The sequence below is a fragment of the Strigops habroptila genome, chromosome 14 (genome assembly GCF_004027225.2).
Source record: "Strigops habroptila isolate Jane chromosome 14, bStrHab1.2.pri, whole genome shotgun sequence".
Taxonomy (NCBI): Eukaryota; Metazoa; Chordata; class Aves; order Psittaciformes; family Psittacidae; genus Strigops; species Strigops habroptila.
Window position 1 is genome coordinate 12599423 of NC_044290.2, and position 20703 is coordinate 12620125.

At 50.1% G+C, this 20703-nt stretch overlaps 2 protein-coding genes and 1 long non-coding RNA gene across 7 annotated transcripts in view; 1 reads left to right on the top strand and 2 right to left on the bottom strand.

The window, feature by feature from the left end:
- Positions 1-970: 970 nt before the first annotated feature.
- Positions 971-8837, bottom strand: NOTUM (notum, palmitoleoyl-protein carboxylesterase). Its single transcript, XM_030506048.1, has 11 exons — positions 8530-8837; positions 8231-8283; positions 8014-8109; positions 6920-6980; positions 6035-6093; positions 4497-4599; positions 3548-3739; positions 3114-3214; positions 2867-3014; positions 2225-2272; positions 971-2133 (listed from the first exon to the last, which is right to left on the bottom strand). The coding sequence occupies exons 1-11, from the start codon at positions 8835-8837 to the stop codon at positions 1827-1829; spliced, it is 1476 nt and encodes a 491-aa protein (XP_030361908.1). The 3' UTR covers positions 971-1826.
- A 1489-nt stretch (positions 8838-10326) lies between these two features.
- Positions 10327-14128, bottom strand: LOC115616598. The gene is made up of 2 exons (XR_003994323.1): positions 13087-14128; positions 10327-10982 (listed from the first exon to the last, which is right to left on the bottom strand). It is a non-coding gene; the product is annotated as an uncharacterized LOC115616598 (long non-coding RNA).
- Positions 14129-15192: 1064 nt separating this feature from the next.
- The window catches only part of ASPSCR1 (ASPSCR1 tether for SLC2A4, UBX domain containing), a 40524-nt gene continuing 35013 nt past the window's right edge, over positions 15193-20703 (top strand). For 3 of the 5 annotated variants that reach the window (XR_003994326.1, XR_003994327.1, XM_030506054.1), the window contains exons 1-5: positions 15221-15329; positions 15411-15466; positions 16326-16437; positions 19184-19186; positions 19278-19378. Coding sequence is in view for 3 of the 5 variants with exons in the window: in XM_030506054.1 (XP_030361914.1) it covers positions 15231-15329; positions 15411-15466; positions 16326-16437; positions 19184-19186; positions 19278-19378 (371 nt within the window). In the remaining 2 variants the exon portion in view is untranslated. Of the gene's footprint in view, positions 15330-15410; positions 15467-16325; positions 16438-19183; positions 19187-19277; positions 19379-20703 lie in introns of all 5 variants that reach the window. The other 2 variants (XM_030506055.2, XM_030506056.1) reach the window with 2 other exon arrangements.

Below are 20703 nucleotides of genomic sequence, written 5' to 3' on the forward strand. Positions count from 1 at the left end.
CTCAGAGGAATCCCACTTCCCACACGCTTTCCCATATACCTGTCCTGACAGCTTCCCCGCGTTTCAGTTCCACTGGGAGAACCATTTATTTTCTCCTTAGCTACTTTTACCTGACGTGTGTTGCAAGCCCCCCTTGCCCAGCAGGACGGCTGATCGCCTACATGGTGCTGCCCAACTGTTTGCTGAAGTCCATCAGAAGTACCCGAATGGCTGCAGCTTTGTCCATTTTGCGGTTCACTCACCTGAGACAAGGGACCTCACCAACAGCACCACCCCTTTGTCGAGGTTCAGGAACCCTTTCAGCCCCGCTGCAAGCTGGCAAGACCCATCTCGACAGTGATGTGACATGTGTCGTAAAACTGGACCCCGGTTTCCTGTGGCCACACACGGGTGCAGCCTCACACGGGTGCAGCCAACGCTACGCTGGTGTCAGGAACTTCTGCAGAAGGGATGTCCCCGATGCTCCTTGTGCAGGTTTGTCTGCACCAGCTGCAGCACACTGCAGTACGGAGCTTTTCTGCTTTCTTGCTTCTGCCCATGTGCTTTTCCCCTAAGGAATGGTCTCTCCTCTCTCCAGCTCCAACACACATTCCTGATCCCTCCCTTGTTCTCCTCCCATTACCATCAAAGGGGATTCTCTGTGTTCTGAGGTGGGTGTGTTCTCAAATGACTAAAAGAATAGAAATATGTTGGTGCTTGCCTTGTGTTCTCTGCCTTTTATGTTCCAAATGCTCCCCATCTTAAGACAGGCCAGACGGGCTCATCAGACATTGCTCTCAGTAGAACAGAGGCCTTTGCTGCAAAACCAGATGTCCCTGCACCTTAAAATGCAATGCCCTGGAATACCTGGCAAATCAGTGTCAAGCTAAAAGCGCTGTGCAAGTATGCAAACATCAGATGCTAGGTGAAAGTCTCTGTACTTAGGCCCCGTACTACAACCTCTTCAACAGAGAAACAATGACGAAGCATAGTGCAAGGGGAACACAGATGTCTAATTAATACAGAAGACCAACACCACCCTCAGCCCTCTCCCAGGCACAAGTGATCATAAGAATAACCCATCCAAACGAGCAGCATATACAACTTTACAAAGACATATGTATGGTTCTCTGGTCAGCCCTTATAAATAGCGTTTTACATATTAAAATAAATATGTCCACATTGCCCAAGTAGCAAGAGGTTTCTTCGTTATTTAAAAAAAATATGTTACAAAACAATATCATTTATATTTCTTGCTTAGTTTAAAAAAGTAATAAAAAAAGTCATTTTATAAAATAATATGAAAGTAAATTGAGTACAAGAGTGTCCATCCCTAGCACGTGTCCTGGGCTTGTATGTGATGATGCATCGCGAGACGCTGACCTCCAGGCAGTCAGGTTATCGTTCCTTCACTCCTAGTTGGACAAAAGAAATCCAGTGCTTGCTTTGTTCACCACTTGTATCAAGTCTGTGATATAAAATTCATGGCAAGGGAAGAAGTCCTAGATCTCGGGAAGATTCTCATTGCTGCTATTTATGGCTTTGCTACTCCCTGTATCAGATTGCCTTGTGTTACACAGGAAGAGGATGTGAATGGCTGAAACTGAGCCCTGGAGTATGGAGGTAACACGTTCCAGTCAAACGGTGTAAGCAAGAAATTGCCTATTTTTTTTGCTGGACACATCCTAAGTGTGCAAGAGTGTGGGAGCACGTGGTGTGTACAGGTCTGAGCATGCATGGGTGTGAGCGTGCGGCTGCCTGCATGAGCATAAGGAAGATTAGGAAGTGTGGGAGAAGGGCTTAGAGTCTCCTCCTGATCTAATCTCTGCCCCTCTGCAAAGCCCTTGCTAGTTACCACTGTTGAGCATCCCCAGGAGTTTACTTGGCTCCAAGCCCTGCTGCTGTGCCATCTTCTGAACATCGAAACCCATGTGCATGAGGAACTGGATCACATTCATCTCCTGCCCTGTGAACTGGTCCCTGATGGTGGGGCACGAGGGGTTGCAGTGAGGCCATGGACAGCTGTCAATCAGATGAATTGGGCAGCCTTTCAGAGGGGCCTTCCCATTTTTGTTGCTCTCGTGTAGGCTCCGATCCCAGCAGTGCAGGGCGCGGGGGAGCGACGTCCCCTTCACCTGGATGTCTGTCCAGTGACTGAAACGACAAAGGGCAGAGCCCGCATCAGGCTGTGGGAACCAGCGCATTCCCCCCACTGCCCGCTCATGGAGTCTGCAAAAGCACTCACTTGCGTGTAATGATCTCATGAGACAAACAGGCAGGAGCAAAGCTAGCACTGAGGGAAGAAAGGAAGCATGGATTAGGTCTTGGAAGGACCAACTCCCTCCCACTAAACAGAACCTTCCGGACTCAGGAGAGGGTGGACTTTTTGCTGCCCCTGGCAAGAGTTTTAGGAACAGCCATGATTGTCTCATATAAACCGTGTCTGGACTGGAAAGGGGTTGCTTCCTGCCTAACAGTGCACATCTGCAGCAGGACTCCTGGGTACCTGCTCTCATGTGAAGCAAGTAAAGTGCATTAACAGTTCCTCCTCTGTTGTGTCATCAACTCTTCGGATGTTTTATGATTTTCAAAACATCCCTGTGAGGTTAATGGCTGCGCGGTGGCAAGGAGTCTGACCTCGCCTTGGAGGTAGGAAAGAAAAAACCTGTTCCTATTGATTACAAAGGGCAGCTGATAGTTGTGAAGCTGGAAGTTACTTCACACTTATCCAGAAATGAAAAAGGCAAGATCATTGCTGTAGATGAACTACCAGCCATCAAATTCACAATACTCAACTCTGCAGAGGTCTGAGAAATGCTGCTAGAATACTAGATAAAAATGTCTCTTAGAAAGAAATGTGCCAGGTTTTCCTCAATGCAATACTTACGTCACATCCTTCAAGGTGTTTCTTAGCTCCCTACCCAGATTCTGGATGTAGAGCCACTGCCCCTCCTGAACAGGCTGTCCAGTGAGATGAACATTGTCTACAGTAAGCTGGGCCTCATCAAAGAGCCATTGGACAATGAAGACTGGACCTGGGAAGACAAAAGATTTGGAAAAGGGATTGCTCTAAGTTAGCTGCAGATACAGAGGAAACCCTGGAATCTATTCGATATCTCTCCTCTGATACTTACATCGAAGAGTGGGGTAAATCTTATATCCAAAAAAGCAATTCCATTCTTCTCCCTCTTTAAACTGCAGCTTGCAGCGTTCAGGAACAATCCCATTCCAATACCTAGAAGATAAAGCAATAACAGAATGAAAGGCATAGTGCAATCTTAGCAACGGCCTTTCCATATCCCATCTATTTCTGTTCTGATTACTCTGACACCAGAGTTCTTTCTTGGCTATATTGTCCCATCAATCACATTTTAGAGAATCCACAATTGCACACAATCTTTTACATGTCTAGATTTTAAGCTATTGTCTTTTCCAATAAAATCATTGAAAAGACACTGATGTAGATGATAAATGCTCTTTAAGTATCAAAATGGAGGAAGATAGAGGAGGAGGACATCTTCTCCACATCCTAACTCTTATAAAAGTCTTTTAGAGCATCTGATTGTACCTTATTCCTCTTCTGATGGCTTCTGTTGGAGCACATGTGATGGTATCAATACAGTCAGTTCTGCGATACTGTTTATTATCCAAGAACCATCCGGAGTCTGCCAAGCCTCGAACCTGAATCCCTGGATAACCCATCTCCTCCAGCTGCTCTGCCACTCGATCCACATTCAGGAGCACTCCTGTCCCTCCAGCACTGCAACAGCAACATTAATACTGCAGTCATGAAGTGCACACAGCTACTGAATGGCTACCTAGCTCACATACCCTCTCACAGCAGTGACACCCTAAGGACAACCTCATCTATCCACACAGCAGTGCACCATGAACTTGGTGCATTCACAGCAATGAACTTGGTAGTCACCAAGTTATTCCTTTGCTTTGCAAAACACTCAGAAATAAAGCCAGTGCTGAGTAACAATTGTGATACCTCAGAAACCAACTCTGTTCTTATTCCTTCTTCTGGGAGATTTATGTGCTTTATATCAATCGCGTTTGGCTGCTCAAAAACTGAAAGAATCTGAAGTGAGACAAACTCACCCTTTGCAACTTCTATATTCCACCCATGCAGCATATGCTGAGTGGCCCATAGCTCTGTGCAGCACGGCACGATTCAGAGCACCCAGTCAGGCAAGCCTGATGTTTCAATTCACATGTCCCAAGTCCATTTCCCAGTGGCACACGTCTCATGGTGTGGGCCAACAGGAGGCAGCATGCTTGATGCAGGGAAGAACGAAACATTCCCTCTCTCCTGCAAAGCTTTCACCTTATTATTTTCTCATAAGTGTACCTGGACCAAAAGCTGAGGAAATAATATTATATATCATCCCCTGTTGCACCATGTAAAGGAGAAAACTGAGAAGAGATACAGGGTTTGCTCCTGAGACCTGCTCCCTAACAGCCTTCTACTGTGGAAATCTCCTGTCTTCACCACAGGAAATGTAGGTACCTACCTGCTCCCTGCTAGCAGCACCACTTTGGCAGTGCCAAGGCCTTTTCCCACCAGTTCCTTTATAACCTCCTGAATGATCAGGGCTCCCATGAAGGCATATTCATCTGGAAGAGATAGCTCAGTGTCAACAGAACTGTTTCTTGCTCAGGTTAAGATTTTCGCTTCCTCTCCATGAATGCTTAAGAACCTTATGAAGGGGTTATGAACCTAAAACCAGGCCCATTTTCTCCACCCGTCTCAGATACATCCAACAAAAGATACTCTCCCCCTGCAAAACTTGCTTCCCTGAGAGAAAGCGAAGAGTGAATAGAATACAGAGCAGCACAAGCACACCCTCCAACAGCAGTGCGTAGGAATCGGTACACGTAGAGAAGGCGGCAGGTGCTGGGAGCCTTCCTCTGTACACGAGGAACACAGACACCTTCCTATCACCTGGAATCTCAGTTCCAAAGTCCTGCCTCCCTTTCTCCCCAGCTCATAAAGCCACTCCAGCCAAGCAGCGTTTCACAAAGGTTACACCTACATGGGCTGCACCGCCGAGAGGCAGCCGTGTCTGCTGGAGAGCAACTGCTTCACAGGGACAGTTAAAAGAACCTGTGGAGCAAAAAGGTCCCTTATGGTGACAAAATGTGTATCTGTGGTATCGACGAGCAGTCAGCTTCCCAGCACAAGCGTTAGTGACCAGACACATGGAGCGACACAGTGCCTGGTTTAAGGCCAGAACTCGCAGACCAGCTCAAAGAGAAGCATTAACCTTCTGCCTTTTCAGTGCCATAGCACGGCACAGCTTGAGCCAAATTCTTTTGTTCACAGCATCAACAGCACCGTGTAACAGTAATTTCATCCTGGCCAAAGAAAACTCTTCATGAACAAACAAGAGGAGAACTAAGCCCCTGGTGTTTCTATAGGCATCCCTGCACCCAGACACCAATCCTGCTTAAGTTGGGAAACCCAGAGAAATACTTGAGGTAGCGCAATCCATCTGCAGGAAGCCCAGCTTAATCCAGAAGGACTCCTTTAAGCAGACTCCAAGTTCCATCATCATCAGAATGACAGCTGATGGCAGTGCATGCATTAAAATGAACTGTTCCTGTTCCCCAAAGCAACCCGCACACAGCCTGGCACAGGATGCTCCTTTCAAAGGCCAAATATCCTCCTGATACAAGTCTGAAACTAAATTTACTGCACTTGCCTCTCAGATCAGCAAAGCCAAAGCTGCATGCAATGCACCATGGTTCCTCAGCTACACCATTTAGTTTGCTGTGTGCTGGAACCCATAGATTCATCTAAAAGGAATTTTGTTCCTCTAATCCTCACCAACTGCATTGGTGCAACATCTCTTCAAGCAGCGGCTCTGAACTATGTCAAAACAGCCCAAGCTAAAGAGATCAGGATGTTTTATCTGGAAGTGGCTTGATATCCTTTCCTGCCCTTCAGCAAGAAAAAGCCTGTTATTCATGCATGTAACTTCACAGAAGTCTGGCCATATCCTTTAACGTGTGACGTCTGGGGCCGCAACAGCCCATCAGTAACACTCACTTTTCTCAGACTTGGAAGAGGCACCACTCCAAACATCACTTGAGCAGTAAGGGATGAATCTGCAAGAGAGAGCTGTGTGAGCACTGATGTTCCTTTGACATCCCGGGAGGGGTGAGGACAAGGTCAGGTAACTGACAGAAAATTAAGCCCTGGTGAGGGGAAAAGGGAAGTTTCTCGTCCTGTCAGACACCTTCCCTTCTGGCACACCAAGTGACAGTTGTAACTGTCTTGAATTTTCTCCTGAACACTGGTAATTTTACTGAGTCAAATCAACAAATAACGTGTCTTTTATCAACCTAATTGAAGCCCTGAGCTCAGTGGACAGAAAAATGACCAAGACTTCACTTTTAGCTGTCCCACTGATACCATGGATGGCCTGCCACAGGGACACTCTCTGTCCTTCAATTTTTCACATGAAAAATGAGAAGACCTTCTCAATGCAGTGTAAATGCAACTGGAGGTTTTTGCAGGAATTAATTTATCTTCCCATTTTTGTCTCCAGCTTGCAGAATGCCAGTTAACAGCCCTCTCCTCTGCTCTTCCTTCCTAAATAGATGCATATTTAAACTGATGTCTTTCTCATTTCTGCCTTCTTTGAGCTCTCAGCCCACCACTCACAGCAGTATTTGCCACTTCAGCTATCTCTAAGCTAGCCCCAGTTTTTCTTCATTAGATCACCCCACAACTCCAAGGAGCCTGGACTGAAGTCTCTCCAGCCTTTGCCAGCGCTGCTTGTTAGGGAGCTGGTCTGAAACAAACGAGGAAACATGCAATTTCCTCCCACAAGTGTTGGTCTTAATCTGTCTTTGTAGCATTCTTCCCAGCCTAGAAGGCAGGAGATGCTGTTGAAGTATCCCCCTGTTGCCCTCTGTTGTCCTTCCTTACACCATGTTGGCATTCCACCAGTGGGGATTCTCTTCCGGCTGTGACGACAGGATCCCGGTTCCTGCAGATGGGCACAAACAGATGAGAAAGGCACCGCTGACAGCCTGTGACTTCATGCAGCATCTCTGACTACACAGAAAGCAAACATCCAGGCCGAAACATCACTAAGGGCAGCGGAAGGGATGTTTCTGAACCTGCCCTTAGGCAGATGTGACTTTCAGAATCTGATTCATGCTGGAGATGAAGCTGGTCTAGAGGCCTCTTGTAGCACACAAAAGAACCAGTGACACACACCTAAAATTTAGCCCTTTCCCCAAATCCAAATCCTAGCAGGAGAATGCCAATACATGCAAGTACAGATCTGTGTGATGGGAGAGGTTCTGGTGTTCACAAGCAGCGAGGATGAAGAGAACAGCTCATCATTTCAGTGCTGCCTCAGGAGCCTGCTTGTCTGGAGCGTGGGCATCCAGGCGCTAATTCCTCCCTACACCCAACACTGAAAGATGCTACAAATACTTTACACATGCACCATACGTTTGCTTTCACACAGAGTCCCTGCAGTTGGTTACATGACTTTACACAGTTCTAAACAGGGAAAGGTGGAAGCAGGCAGCTCCAGGTGAAACCGAGACAGTAAATCTGATTCCTCCCAACACACACGGGGCTGGTCCCACGGCAGGAAACACATACGGGAGAAAGTGCCTCTGTCCCGACAAACCGACTGAGGCCCGAGTTCCTCCAACAGGAGTAAGAGGAACACAAAGTCTCTTCAGAAAACAGAACACGGCTCTGAAGATCCCAGCAGGTCTGTGAGTACGTGCCCGCGTTTAACATACAGTGTACCGGCTTGCAACCGTGAACCGAGCACGTGCGCACGGCTGTGCAGCAGCACGTGTGTGGGGCGAGAGCCTGCCCGTGCCTGTGGCACCGGGTGGGAACAGCCACGGCGCAGCGACCACCCGCCTGCGGGGATGCCGGGGGATGCCGGGGAGGGAGCCGGAGGATGCCGGCGGGGTGCCGGACAATGCCGACCCGCGCGCGGCTGCCCCGTCCGGGCCCCGTTCCTCGGGCGCTGTCTCCTCGGGACGACTCACCCACGCGGGTCGCGGGCCACTCCCGGGAGCTCATGAGCCTCCGCATGGTGTCGTAGCGGGTGTCGCAGTTCTCCCGGTTGAAGCAGTACCACCCTCCTGGCAGGGGAGAGAGGGGTCAGCTGCCCGCCGCCCGGGGCCAGGCCGCGCCGGGGCGGGGATGACCAAAGCACAGCTGCCCCGCGCCGGGGCACCGAGAGCAGCGGTCGCCGTCGCTCACCTTCCAGGAACAGCAGCCACCGCCGGCTGCCCTTGGACTCCTTGAGGTAGTAGCTACGGACAGACACAGAGGCGGCGACGCCGTTACCGGGAGCCGGGCGCCGGTGCAGAGCGCGCGCCCGCCAGGACCAGCGCCGCCGCCGCCGCCGCCCGGGAGCGCTCCTGCACCTGTCGCCGCCGCGCCGCGCGCCGCCGCAAGGTGGCGCCACAGCCCTCGGGGCCGGGTGGGGAGCGGCGGGGCCGGGGCGCGCGGTGCGGGGCAGCCCCGGCGGGCGGCGGCGGCGGCGCGCGGAGACTCACCCGGCCGGGCTGCCGTCGTTGCAGGTGACCGAGGCGTTGTGCAGGAGGTGCAGGCGCAGGTCGTGCGGCAGGGCCTGGGCCGAGCAGGGGTACAGCGACTGCGCCAGGCTCTTGACCTGCGCCATGAAGCTGTCCATGTTGCCCTCCACGGCCGTGAAGTCCAGCGGGAAGCTCTCGGCCGCCGCCGCCGCCTCGCCGCGCTCGCGGGCCGCCGAGCCCCGCCGCCTCCAGCCCTTCCTGCCCTCGCCGCCGGGCCCGGCGTGCAGCAGCCCCAGCAGCAGCAGGAGGTGCACGGCCGCCGTGCCCATCGCCGCCCGCCGCCACCCGCCGCTCGCCGCGGCGGCAGCAGCAGCCAGTCCCCGGCGGCGGGCAGCGCCGCCCGCGCTCCGGCACGCCACGCCGCGCCGCCCGCGGGGCCGGGGGTCGGCGGCGGGCGGCGAGGACAGCGCCGGAGGCGCGGGCTCAGCGGCGCGGCTGCCGGCGCAAGAGCCCGCCGCCCGCTCCCAGGCGGCGAGCATGACAGAGGGGCACGGAGTGCGCGGGGAGCGCGCCGGGGGCGCCGCCAGCCCGGGCGCCGCGTGGGGCAGCAGCCGGCCAGCCCCCGCCCTGCCCTGCCCTCCGCCCCCTCGGAGCGAGGCGGAGGGAGCGGGGGGTCTGCGCCGCGCCGCACCGGCACGGCGGCCCGCTCCGTCGGGGCGCGCCCCAAGCCCCCCGCCGCCGGCGCCGCCATCGCCGCCCCTGCCGGCGCCGGGACCGCGGCCGCGGCCGGTGGCGCCCGCCAGCCTCGCCCGCAGGGCGGCGGGGGCGCGCGGCGGCCTCTCGGAGGCCCGGGGTGGGGGGTCGGGCCGCGCCGGCGCGAGGACCCGCACGTGGCAGCCCCCGCAGCGGCACCCCCGGCCCGCGCCGCCCCCCCATGCCCCCTCTCGCGGCTCCGACGGCGGCTCCTCCCCGGCTCCGCGTGGGCGGTGCTGTCTCCCCCTCTCACCCCCCCGCAGCTCCCCTCCGCCGTCGGTGCGGGAGCCCCCGGTGCGGGGGGTGGCCCCGGCCCGCAAGGCGCGGCGGTGAGCCGGGAGCCGTCATTCGGCGCGCGGGTGACCGGGGCGGCGACGCGCTCCCTCTGCGTTTGGGGGAGGCCCGGAGCGCCCCGCCGCGGGGACAGCCTCTGCACGGGCGGCGGGTCCTCGCGCCGGCTGCAGCCCCCGGCCAGGACCGCGCCGCGGGGGTTTCGCCCCCGGTGCTCAGCGCCTCTCGGGAACTTCCCCCCAGCAGCTCTCCCTGTTTTACTCCCCGCGCTGGCACATTCCCGGTGGTTGCAAGAAGAACCCTGGAAAAAAAGCCACGTTAAGTGCCAGCTTCCAGAGTGTCATCTGTGAGAGCTGGAATGTCAGGGAAATGATGTCTGTATCACAGGCCTCGATGTTAAAAACCGAGGAAAACCAGAGAAAACGCTACACCCTGAATAATTCCATCTTCGTTTAGATACCAGGACGGGCAGCTCGCCCCCTCAACAGCCCTCCAGAGAGAAGCAGGAACCCGTCTATCTTCACCGGGAAATGCAATCTATCTGGGATCAGAAAAGGTGAAAATAGTATAATCTATTTTTTGCAGGGGGTTTTGCAGAGCAGGAGTTAAGGCTGTCCGGCTGCTGCAAGTGCACTTTTTACCTTTGCACTTTATAAGTGTATCCTCAGTTCTGAATTTCCTACATACAGAGCACAGGGGTTTGCAAGTTGCTTGCCATGTTATGTTTTTCTTAATCTTTCAGTTACTCTCATGTAATCTCGATCTCAGTCTGTCCTCAGGCAGATTTTTACCTCCAAATGTTTTATTTAATTGCTGATAGTACCAATAGTATCTTTAAGCCAGGAAAAGCCACCGAACTAAACACACCCCTCCACGGACGCACTACATCTCCCCGATACAGTTTTGGTCCCAGCACAATTCTGTATCGTTGTCTTTTTCTACACTGGCCTAAACATCCCTTCCCCACTGGCTGTCAGATACGAGCAATCCATCACTAGGACTAGCTATCACCAGTTAGAGACCGTGCCTGGCTGCCTGAGCAGAGGCGCAGCTGAAAACTGGTTAGTTTGCACAAAGTCTGACCAGATGAGCCACTAAGTCCTCAAGAGTCCTTTGGGATCATGGAACAGGTGGTATAAACAACTCCAGGACCTTGTATTCCACTCCTTGCAGCAAGAAAACAGGACGGATTGGGGAGGTCTGCAGTTACCGAACCTTGTAACACGTTGTACCAGCTGGTGTGTGAAGGGGTGACTGAGTGTGATACACCACTGAGAAACCGTAGGGCAAAGTTAAAGTTGCAGATCTTTGTGCCTTTGTCCAAAGAGGAGAAGCAAACACATTTAAATTGTACCTGTCTTGGCCTTACCTCTCCTGGCTCCGGTAACAGGAGGGTTTCCTTCAGAGCACTCTTGTCATCTTCGTGTTACCTGTCACGAAGAAGCAAGGGGCTGTTACAAAGAGTGTGAAGAGTGTACAGCGTGTGAGGTTATGGCATAACAGACTGCTCTCTTACTTCTAGATATTTAAATCCGGTACAGTTTGACATGCTGAACTTGAGAGAACATCCAAGTACACACAGGTTTCAGAGAATTTTGTTCTTCAGCAGGAGAGGTTTGCTAAGGTTTAGTCTTTTAATAAGAAACACCCTACATTGAATGGACTGGGCTTAGTATGGAAGGAAGCTCAGAGAAAGCTGTAGAGGAATTGGACTCCTGCTCCAGGCACTGGAGGTTGGGCATCTTTATTGGTAGGAGTAAGGCTCGTAGGAGCCCAGCAAGAAATTTTTAATGATTGGGAATAATGTTAAGGAAGATGCTGTTACCATTTAATGCCTTTCAAAATGAAATATCCTGCAGGATGTTCCATTATGTCCTCATGTATGTTGAAGTGTATTGGACTATGATATACAATAGCAAATAAGACAGTTCTGAGATTCCCTAGAGCTCTGCCAGGACCAAGGCCTCCAGGACTTGCCCCTCAGAAGCTGAGAGGATGATGCCCTGAGTCCTGGCCAGGGCTTATGCCTTGAGTACCTTTCCCCTTTGTAGGCAGCTCTCATGCCTGGTGTAGGCAGCGTTGCAGCCCTGGCTCGGCTGAACTCCCCTGACTTGTTTCTTGAGTCTTGTGTTGACCAAAAGTGCAACACAACGTGCTGTGCAATGCTCTGGTAGGGAACCACCCTCTTGAACGTCCCCAGGACTCTGGTGGTCGGTAGCACGTACCGTTGGTACAGACGGGAGGAAATCTTTTTGGAATTGTCATTACTGTGGTAAGTAACTACTGTTCTGCATCATAGTTTGGAACTGTTGACAACATATTTCTAGATGTTCACAGTTAAATTCCTATCAATTTAAAAGAAAATAAAAAAGGGGGGGGGGGGGGAAGAGTGTTCCATGCTTTATCACGAAGCAAATCTATGCATGATTCTCTGTGTGGCTGTGGCAATGCAAACGTGCATCGTGCCAGGGCTACAGATCTAATGCAAAGCACTAGCTGCCAGGAAGGGAAGGTGATTTTAGGGAAAGGTCATTCTGCAGCTTGTTCACTGCAACTGCAAATGAAATGCAGATTCTGAGAAGGTCTTGGCATGGTGGGCGTTTTGCTCACCTGGCAGACTTGCAGGCATCACTTGGTCCTGACAATGGCAGAAACCCAAATTGTTAAGGGTATTTTCAACTATTCCCAAATGAGTTCCTCCTTCTTTGTAGCACTTTAATGAACTCCAGGTTGTAGTTACCTCCCCCTTCTTTCTCTCCCAATGCTTGTAATTTCAGATAAATATTTGAGATTAGAAGTGACTCTGGGTATGAAATGTGAACCTTAACCTCCATGTGACTTTCTGATTATGACATGCCATTAAAAACCAGATTAATCTCTCTAATCCTACAACTTGGAAACGTTCAGCTCAAATTACATCGATGTCTCTTTAACAGGAGCAGCGTTTCTGTAAGGGATGTGTCACTTCCAAATGCAAAATAGGAAACAGCTGCCTGCTTCAGACATCAAATAGGAGCTACCCCCCATCCAGAAACAGGACCAGTTCGGGGGACTCCATGTAACTCAAAATGTATCCTTTAAAATCACATGGCTGCTCCACCTCAGCACTTGAACAATCACTGGTGTTAACATGGCCATTTTAATTGCTTCTTCATACCTTCTCTGAAGATATTGATGAGTGGAAGGACAAGATGTCTTCGCTCTGTGTGAGATACTTGCAGAGCTTTGAGTCTGAACCTTATTTTAAAGACTAAGATGAATTTGCACACCATAGGTATTTGTTGCACTCTTTGTAGGCAAAAGTGTGTCAACTTTCAGAACAATCTTGCCCTTAAGGCCTCATATATGTGAAGGCTTCTTCACATATTTTACAGCAAAGGCAATTAAAAAGGTAGGGAATGATAAGAAGTACGTCTCTAGACTTGTGAATGTTACAGAGATGGAAACAGAGAATGATTAGTGATTGTTTCTTGATAAAAGCTGTGGAACACCAAGGAAGAAATTCTAAATCAAAGTTAGGTACTTCTGTCGTACCACACAATTTCACTGTGGCACCCACTGCCCCAGATCCTGTGGGTGCCAAAAGCACAGGTGGGCTCAAAATGTGGCTGGGCAAATTCATGTGAGGGAGATCCATCAGATTAGATGTAAAGACACACCTCTGACTTGGGAAGTGTACAAGATGCAGACTGATGAAAACTGGAAGTTAGTACTGGGGAAAATATAATGGCAGAGCCTGCTGTTCTGCTGCTGTTCCCAGCTGCTGTAAGAGGTAGTGCTGTGATTACCTTGGTGTGAGCTGTTCTTTGGAAGAAACTCTTCTACGATGTGGGCCTCTCTCCTAGGAAAGAGAATCGTGAGAGGATGGTAAGTCAGAACCTCCCTGCGCAATACTGACTTTCAGAGTATGAACAAAGGTGGTCACTACGTAAGCCGAGAACTGACAAGTGAAAGGAGGATGGTGGCAATACATCTGTATACAGCTGTCATGTTTATATTCAGAAAGTTCCACAGCTGCTTGGCTAAAATAGTAAAAAGAAGTGCACGCAGACAACTTGAGGGTATTGACAGATGACTGATGAGTTACTGCGCTGTTCTGTGGTAACTGGCCATACACCCCTTGTCCATCCCAGCTCTGAAAGTAAAATACACTGACTTCAACCATTTTAATGTGTTTAGGAATTACAGACATGGCCCGGGATGCCAATATCCTGAATGCTGTAGCTGTATAGGTAATATGATGATACTTCCCAGCAGAATGGAAAGAACAAGCGTAAAGGCACGTTTAGGTGTTATTTTTAAAGAACACATTATACACCAGGACACCCTTTGTTACTATTAATACAACTTAATTGAGTAGCTAGGTGTTGAGAGGACTCAGGAATCCACATGCATAAGCAAGGGGATGTCTCTCCATCACTAAAATTCCCATCCTCTCTTTTTCTCCTTTCTTTCACACTGCTGATACAGTAAAAACGAGCTAGTGTTATCTTTTACTAAACTGTCTTTCCCTTAAAAGGATCTTTTTCCTTTATAAGCCAAGCAGAGCAGACATTTTTGTGGGCGCTGGGGATGGCGCTGGGGACTTAAGCTTAACATATATGATAAATATAGAAGAAGTAGAGAAAGTATTTGGCATGTGGTAACAACTTAGGCTAAATAAATTCCAGTGGTTACCCAAACTAAGAGGTTTTTTTTGTGATAGCAAACAAAAGAGTTGAATCTCTGGGAGTGCCTTCGACACTGCAAAGGTGGTGCTGAGGGTGAAATTAAAGTCTCTGAGAAATGTTGTTGTAAAATGTAAGATAATCTCAGCTCCCTACAGCTGCAGTGCCCTTGTCTGAATGACTGAGTTTGTAACACTAATCCTGAGATGCCCAATCAACATCTTTGGTTGTTTGGGTTTTTTTGACCGGAAGAAATGGCCTTCGGAGGGGACGGGGTGCTATGGTTTGCCTTACTTAACCAGCGGTGTCCTGACTGCGGCACCGCCTGGACACCTGCCTGGCAGGGGGAGCGCCCTCTGCACTGCGGCTGTTGTATCAGTAGCTTTAGTGCTCTGCCCAGGAGCACCGCTCCGGTACCTGTGCCCGCCGCCATCGCCGCTGGGTAAAGAGGCGAGAGCTTCAAAGCGCCTCGACGTGCCGCGTGCCCGGTTCGGTGTGGGGATCACGCCGTGCGCTGCCGGGCAAAGCCCAGGCACAGCGAAGAAACGTTTTATCTCCTCAGAGGTGGCTGACCGATCCCAGCACCGGAAACCCGGCAGGAAACACGCCGCCAGCGGCAGCCCTGGCCCCGGCTCCTCCCGCTCCACCGGTCGCTCCCTCGGCCGAACGGACGGCGCACCCGCTGCACCGGCGTCCGTGTGCCCGGCACCCTGCCCCGGGCTGCCCCGCCCCTGCTCCGAGCGCCGGCGGCACTGCGAGCTCCCGCCGCAGCCGCCCGGGCGCAGGCCCCAACCTTGACCCTCGACCTCCGGCTCGGCCCTGACCCTTGACAAGGCCCCGGCCCCGGAAGTCCCCGGCCGGCCCCGCCAGGCCGCGACTCGCCCGCCGGGGCCGCCCGGCCGGTGCCTCAGCTCCGCTCCGCGGCGGGGCGGGGCGCGGTCTGCAGCAGGGGCGGCCCGGGGCCCAGCTCCGCCCCAGCCGCGCGGGGCCGGCGCCTCGGCGGGAGGGAAGATGGCGGCGGCGGGCGGGGGGGGCGCCGCGGTGTCGGTGCTGGCCCCCAGCGGGCGGCGGGTCACGGTACGGGTGGGGCCCGGCACGGTGCTGCTCCAGGTGGGTCCGGGGGGCGGCGGCGGCGGCGGCGCGGCGGCGGCAGGCCCGGCCCGGCCCGTAACGCCTCTGTTCTCTCCGCAGATCCTCGAGGAGGTCTGCAGGAAGCAGGGCGGCAGTCCCAGCGAGTACGGCCTCAAGTGAGTCTCACCGCGGGGCCGGCGGCGGCCGGGCCGGGCCCGACTGGAGGCTGCGCCGCGCCGCCGGTGGCAGAGGCCCAGCATGGGCCCGCGGCTGCGCGCCCGGAGCGGGTCGGGCCCGGCGGTGCCGAGCTGTCCGCCGCGTCCTTGGCAGGGGGCCCGGCCGGTGCCCAAGGACCTGCCCGTGGCCCGGCGTGCTGCCGGGCGGTGGGTGCCACGGGTGGGTGCCCGGGGTTGCGGGCCCCGAGCTCAGGGGGGTGCTCACAGTCGTGAGGAGAGAGGGTCTGTGGGCTGTGGCTCAGGTTGTTCTCCAACAAAGTGATTTTGTTCCAATTAACCTCTCCCGATTTCCCCATGCCAAGTTCCCTTTGCTCCTTGGATAGATACCGAGATCCTGTGTAACTTCCACAGAGATGTCTGTCCCCGCACCCACAGTTGTAGCTCACTCACTGGTAGGGCTCCACTCACACAATGTGGCTTGATCGTACACTTTTATGGTATCATAATCAAGAGATTATTTGAGTGGCAGTAAAAAAAGTACCTTTTTATTTAACAGTGAGCACCAGGCTTGACTATTCAGTTCTGTTTCTCTCTTAAAGCCTGAGGAGGAACATATATTTGAGTATCTTATCTGTGATCTCTACAAACTGCAGCTTTTTTGGTATGCAGAATAATTTCTGTTGACTGTTTTCTGAGTTACCTGTTCTGCATTGTTGAATGTTGCTCTATGGCTCCTGGTCAGCCTGCAGGGGATTCTCTTGCTCAGTTCCTGGACTTTGCATTGTTGCCAGTCCCTGAAGTGGTCTGAAGGTGACATAGGATGGTTCCTGGTGTTTTCATGGGCTCTGTTCTTGTTTAGGTTTCAGAGGAGCGTGTTGGATCTCTCTTTACAGTGGAGGTTTGCCAGGCTGCCCAACAATGCCAAGCTGGAGATGGTGCCAGTCTCTAATAGAGTGGGAATTGGAAACACGGTACGTTGGTATTCGCAGTGTGACCGCTTAGTTCAGTTATCACTTTTGCTGAATGTGATCACGTCAGATTTCATGAGCAAGAGCATGGTTAGGCTTGGCCAATGCTTGAGTGGGAGACCACCCAAAGACTGGTTGAGGTGTGGTGGAAAATGGTTATTCAGTAGCTGGAAGTCTTTGCCCGCAGTTGGCATGCTGGTGGAGTTCCAGCCGCGAATGGAGGATAGGGAGATCTTTTGGGGCACATGAAAAACTAGTAGTCATGAATGTGTAAGAAGTTAAACATCACTGATGACTTTGCTCAGCAGTTGAGCTACAAACTCAGTTCCATTTCCTAATTTCTATTCCAGTTGCTGTTGTCTGCCTCTGGATTTTGACTAAATCTCACATTCTTACAGGATTCTCTTTTGCTTCTTTCCCAGCACTGCTGTTCACAGTGTGTTCACACAGCTTTAGAATGTTTTGTGATGTGCGCTGTGTTTAGCAGTTGCCAAATGTCCCTGCTTTGTATAATTTGCAAAGAGCTTACGGATGCTGTGTTCTATAGGAATTACTGTCACGTTTAGGAGATTTAAAAATCTTTGATGCATGTTGTTCTTACAGCTGGAGACATCATTTTTGAAATGATGCATGGATGTTAATGAGTATAAACATTGAATGTGGTAAAAATGATGTATGGTCTTACTTAAGTGGCCTGGGAATGAAAATTTGTCTGTCACTAACAGTCATGTCTCTTCTTACAGACTTCCTCAGGTGGAGTTTCTAATTTCTTGAGAAAGTTTCAGGTCTATTAGTGCTACTCCCTCAATGTCTGTCTGTCAAATTGTGGTAGTGGTATTTTGTCATAAGCAGTTGCTTTACCTGTCACAAAGAGAAACTGATGCACCCATTGAAAAGTGAACTTTGTAGTGCACAAAGGTTTTGCAGTCTCTGCTGTAGTTCACTGTGGGTGTGCAATGTAGTTTGAGGAGTCACAAATGTCCGTGTTTTTCTCTGTAAAACCTCCATGTGCTTTGTTTTGGTGCTAATGTTTTCTTTCTGACTTTGTGGTAGAAAGAAGTTTGTGCTCCAAATGACATATTTAGTTAAAAAAATACCACAAGCTGGTAGCATCTGCTTAAAATTTTCAGTTATAAAAAGTTGCGAAAGGGGTGAGAAGGACCGTGCATTGTAGGAGAAGGGTTATATTTCTACGGTAGTGGAATCACTGCTTTAGATCACAGAAGAGAAGAGCTAACAAAAGTTTAACTTATTATGGTTTAGTTATATTTCAACAGAACCGTCTACAGAAGTGAGGCTTCCCTTGGAGTGCTTGTTGCTATTCTATGGAGCTGAGACGATACAGCAAATATGCTTCTGAAGAGCACAGTCTAAACAGTCACTGTCCCCTAAACTAAGAGCAGAGATTCCACTTGAAAGGATTTTACAGACAGTATAAGAAAATACTTTGTCCAGAACAATTGGCCAAAAGAATTCCCTGCCACAGGGAATGAGTGTCAAATACTGTAGGGAGTTTAAAACAGCCGGTTAGCTGTGACAAGAGCTGACTCTGGTGTCACTGGTATTATGCCCTGATACAGTGGCAACTGGGATGCGGGCTTGATCATGCAGGCTGGCTGCAGTAATGTTGGGATGAATTTGGTTCTGTGCCTTTTGTTACTGTCTCTTTATTGAGATAACTTGCGTAGGAGTAGGTGTGCTTTCCTGTGGTTACTGGCAGCAGTCTCACCCCTAGAGCCAGAACACAGGTTTGGGTAAATTGTGAGTTTGTTCAGCAAACCTGATATTTTTAAAATAGATGGATTTGCTTTCACATGTAAAAATCATTCATTCCTGTAAGACAGTTGTTTAGTGACAAATTGAACAAATGCCCCTTGTTGTGGTGGGTGATGTAGGGGTACCATCAGTACAGTTCTAGTGTTAAAGTTGCTAACCTTCTGTTTATGTGTTTGTAAACTTAAAAGATAATTGGCACTGGTCTATTATTTATAGAGCCTGGGATTTTCAAAAAGACTTCTAATTGACTGAATAGGACTTTCGTGACATGCTTAGCTTTGAACTGTTGCCCAGAAACTGATGCAACTGGTAGTCTGAATTTCTGGGCTGGATTCTTATAGAACGGTGATGTCAGCTGTCATCACTCTGCTCTAGCTGAGAATAATGTAATACTTGTCTCCAGCATAGGAGAAACCAGGAGGTTGTGTTAATGGTGGGATGACACAACTTAGTTCTGTTGGCTAGTTGTTGATGATGTCACTGTTCCCTTTATGTAGAAAAACTTGTCTCCAGCAGATGACAGTTTGCAGTCCTGTAAGGACTGGTAGGAGCTGAGGCAGATGACAGGCATATTCCTCCAAGGAAATCACAGTTGATTGCTGGAGTGTGTGGTGCCTATTTTTTCCCCATCTTACTCTTGCTCTCCTCCTCATGCTTTCCCATGTGTCACATGCTGTCAGAGTGAGAGGATGCACTGACACTGTTGGTAGGGACACGTGTAAACACTGAATGGGACATTTGCATTGGCCTTTCTCAGAGTATGTTTCAGTTCAGGATGTGGCAGGGAAGAAAAGCCCAAGAAAGCTGGGTAATAGTGAAGGATTGCCTCCTCCATACTCAGGAGCTGTCCATTCCAATGGGAAGTCAGGCAAAAATGGCAGACTCCTAAAATCATTATCTGAATACCCCTCTGCATTTTTAATGTAATCCTTTGCAGGAAGTGTTTAGAAGGACGTCATGGTTTTTTGGATAGCAGGTTCTGCAGATCACTGAAATACCTAAACAAGTTGTAAAGACAAGGAAGTTTTCATTCAGTTTCTGGATCAATTCAGTGTGTTTTCCCATAGGTTCGGATCGCATTGCAGTTGGATGATGGCTCCCGTTTACAAGACACCTTTCTCTGTGAACAGACTTTGTGGGAACTTCTCAACCATTTTGCAAAGATCAGGTGAGCAACACAGTGAGAAAATACTTACTTGGATGTAACTCTGCATGACAGTATTGTAATTACAGTGATCCAGCTAAATCCTGCAGATTTGTAGAAATTGCATTTATTTGACTGTGGTTTTTCAGGTACCACATGAGATGTTTGCCTTTTCTTTGGTCTTTCAGATTTGACACTCCATAGTTTCATTATTATTTTTTTAATCCTGGAGTAGCACTCCTTGTTCAGGGCATAAACTGATAACAAACTGCTAAGGCCAGGAAGAAACTATACTTACGTATTATGATGCCCCATCCCTGGCAGTGTTCAAGGCCAGGTTGGATGGGGCTTGGAGCAACCTGCTCTAGTGGAAGGTGTCCCTGCCTGTGGCAGGGGGTTGGAACAGGATGAACTTTAAGGTCCCTTCCAACCCAAACCATTCTGTGATTCTATGGTTATTCAAGAAAATATGGAGCTTTCAGCAGGCTAATGTGGAATCTGTAGAAGATTGATTAGGTCCTGTTTCAATGGAAGAATTTCTGGTCCTATGTTTGTTGAATATATGCAAGTGTTATAAATCTTATTATTTGAGTCCAGTCTACATTCAGAGCTTTCTTTTGTCTTTAGTTTGACTTAAAAATACTGTATTGTTTTGAAATGTTGAGCTAATAAACTCTTCTCCAAAGACAGTTCTTTTATTTTTGTCATGGCTTGGACGATGAAACCTTGAAGCTGTGACAGCCATTCTATTCTGGACAGAATTTCCAAATTCCGTTTTTTTCTATGGTAGCTGGCTTTGCCTTTCTCTTGATAATGTTTTTTTCCCCTCAGATTCTGTATTTCTAGCTTGTTTTTTCTCTTACGTTCCTCACCTTCCATTAGTTGCTGTGTTGCATTTGAATCTCTTGCTCATTTGTACAGATGCTGTGCTATGCTATTGTGCAAATAGGAACTATTTTTGTTAATTTCTCCAGCCGGTTAAATACTCATCTAAAGAGGCAGTAGCTTTCTGTATCAAAGCTTTGGAATTCTCCAAGGCTGTCGTGCTGGAAGAGCTGTGAAATGAGTGGTCAGTAGTAAGGCTGATGGTGCAGTAGGATTCAGATCAGCACAACCTTTTAGGGTACAGTTACAGGATGCAAAATGGATGCAAAATGCTGGATTGGCAGCTGTAGTAATTGATTGGTTACGTGTGTGTGTTAGTACTAGACAAACATGTACTAGCATGAATTGCTTTAACTGAAAGCTTAAAGTTGCTTGTTCTACACTGCAATTGAAGTAGCCTAAGCAGCATAAACCCATGGTTCTGGGCTGAGCTGGCTGACATTAGCTCATTAAGTCAGGCTTGC

What these genes read in the sequence shown, in the direction of transcription:
- NOTUM (XM_030506048.1), bottom strand. Translation starts at nt 8,837, where the DNA reads ATGGGCACGGCGGCCGTGCACCTCCTGCTGCTGCTGGGGCTGCTGCAC. An exon ending in GTGCTGCTAGCAGGGAGCAG is followed by an intron (nt 3,740 to 4,496) that starts GTAGGTACCTAC and finishes TTGCTGTTGCAG; the next exon opens with TGCTGGAGGGACAGGAGTGC. An exon ending in AACACCTTGAAGGATGTGAC is followed by an intron (nt 2,273 to 2,866) that starts GTAAGTATTGCA and finishes TTCTTCCCTCAG; the next exon opens with TGCTAGCTTTGCTCCTGCCT.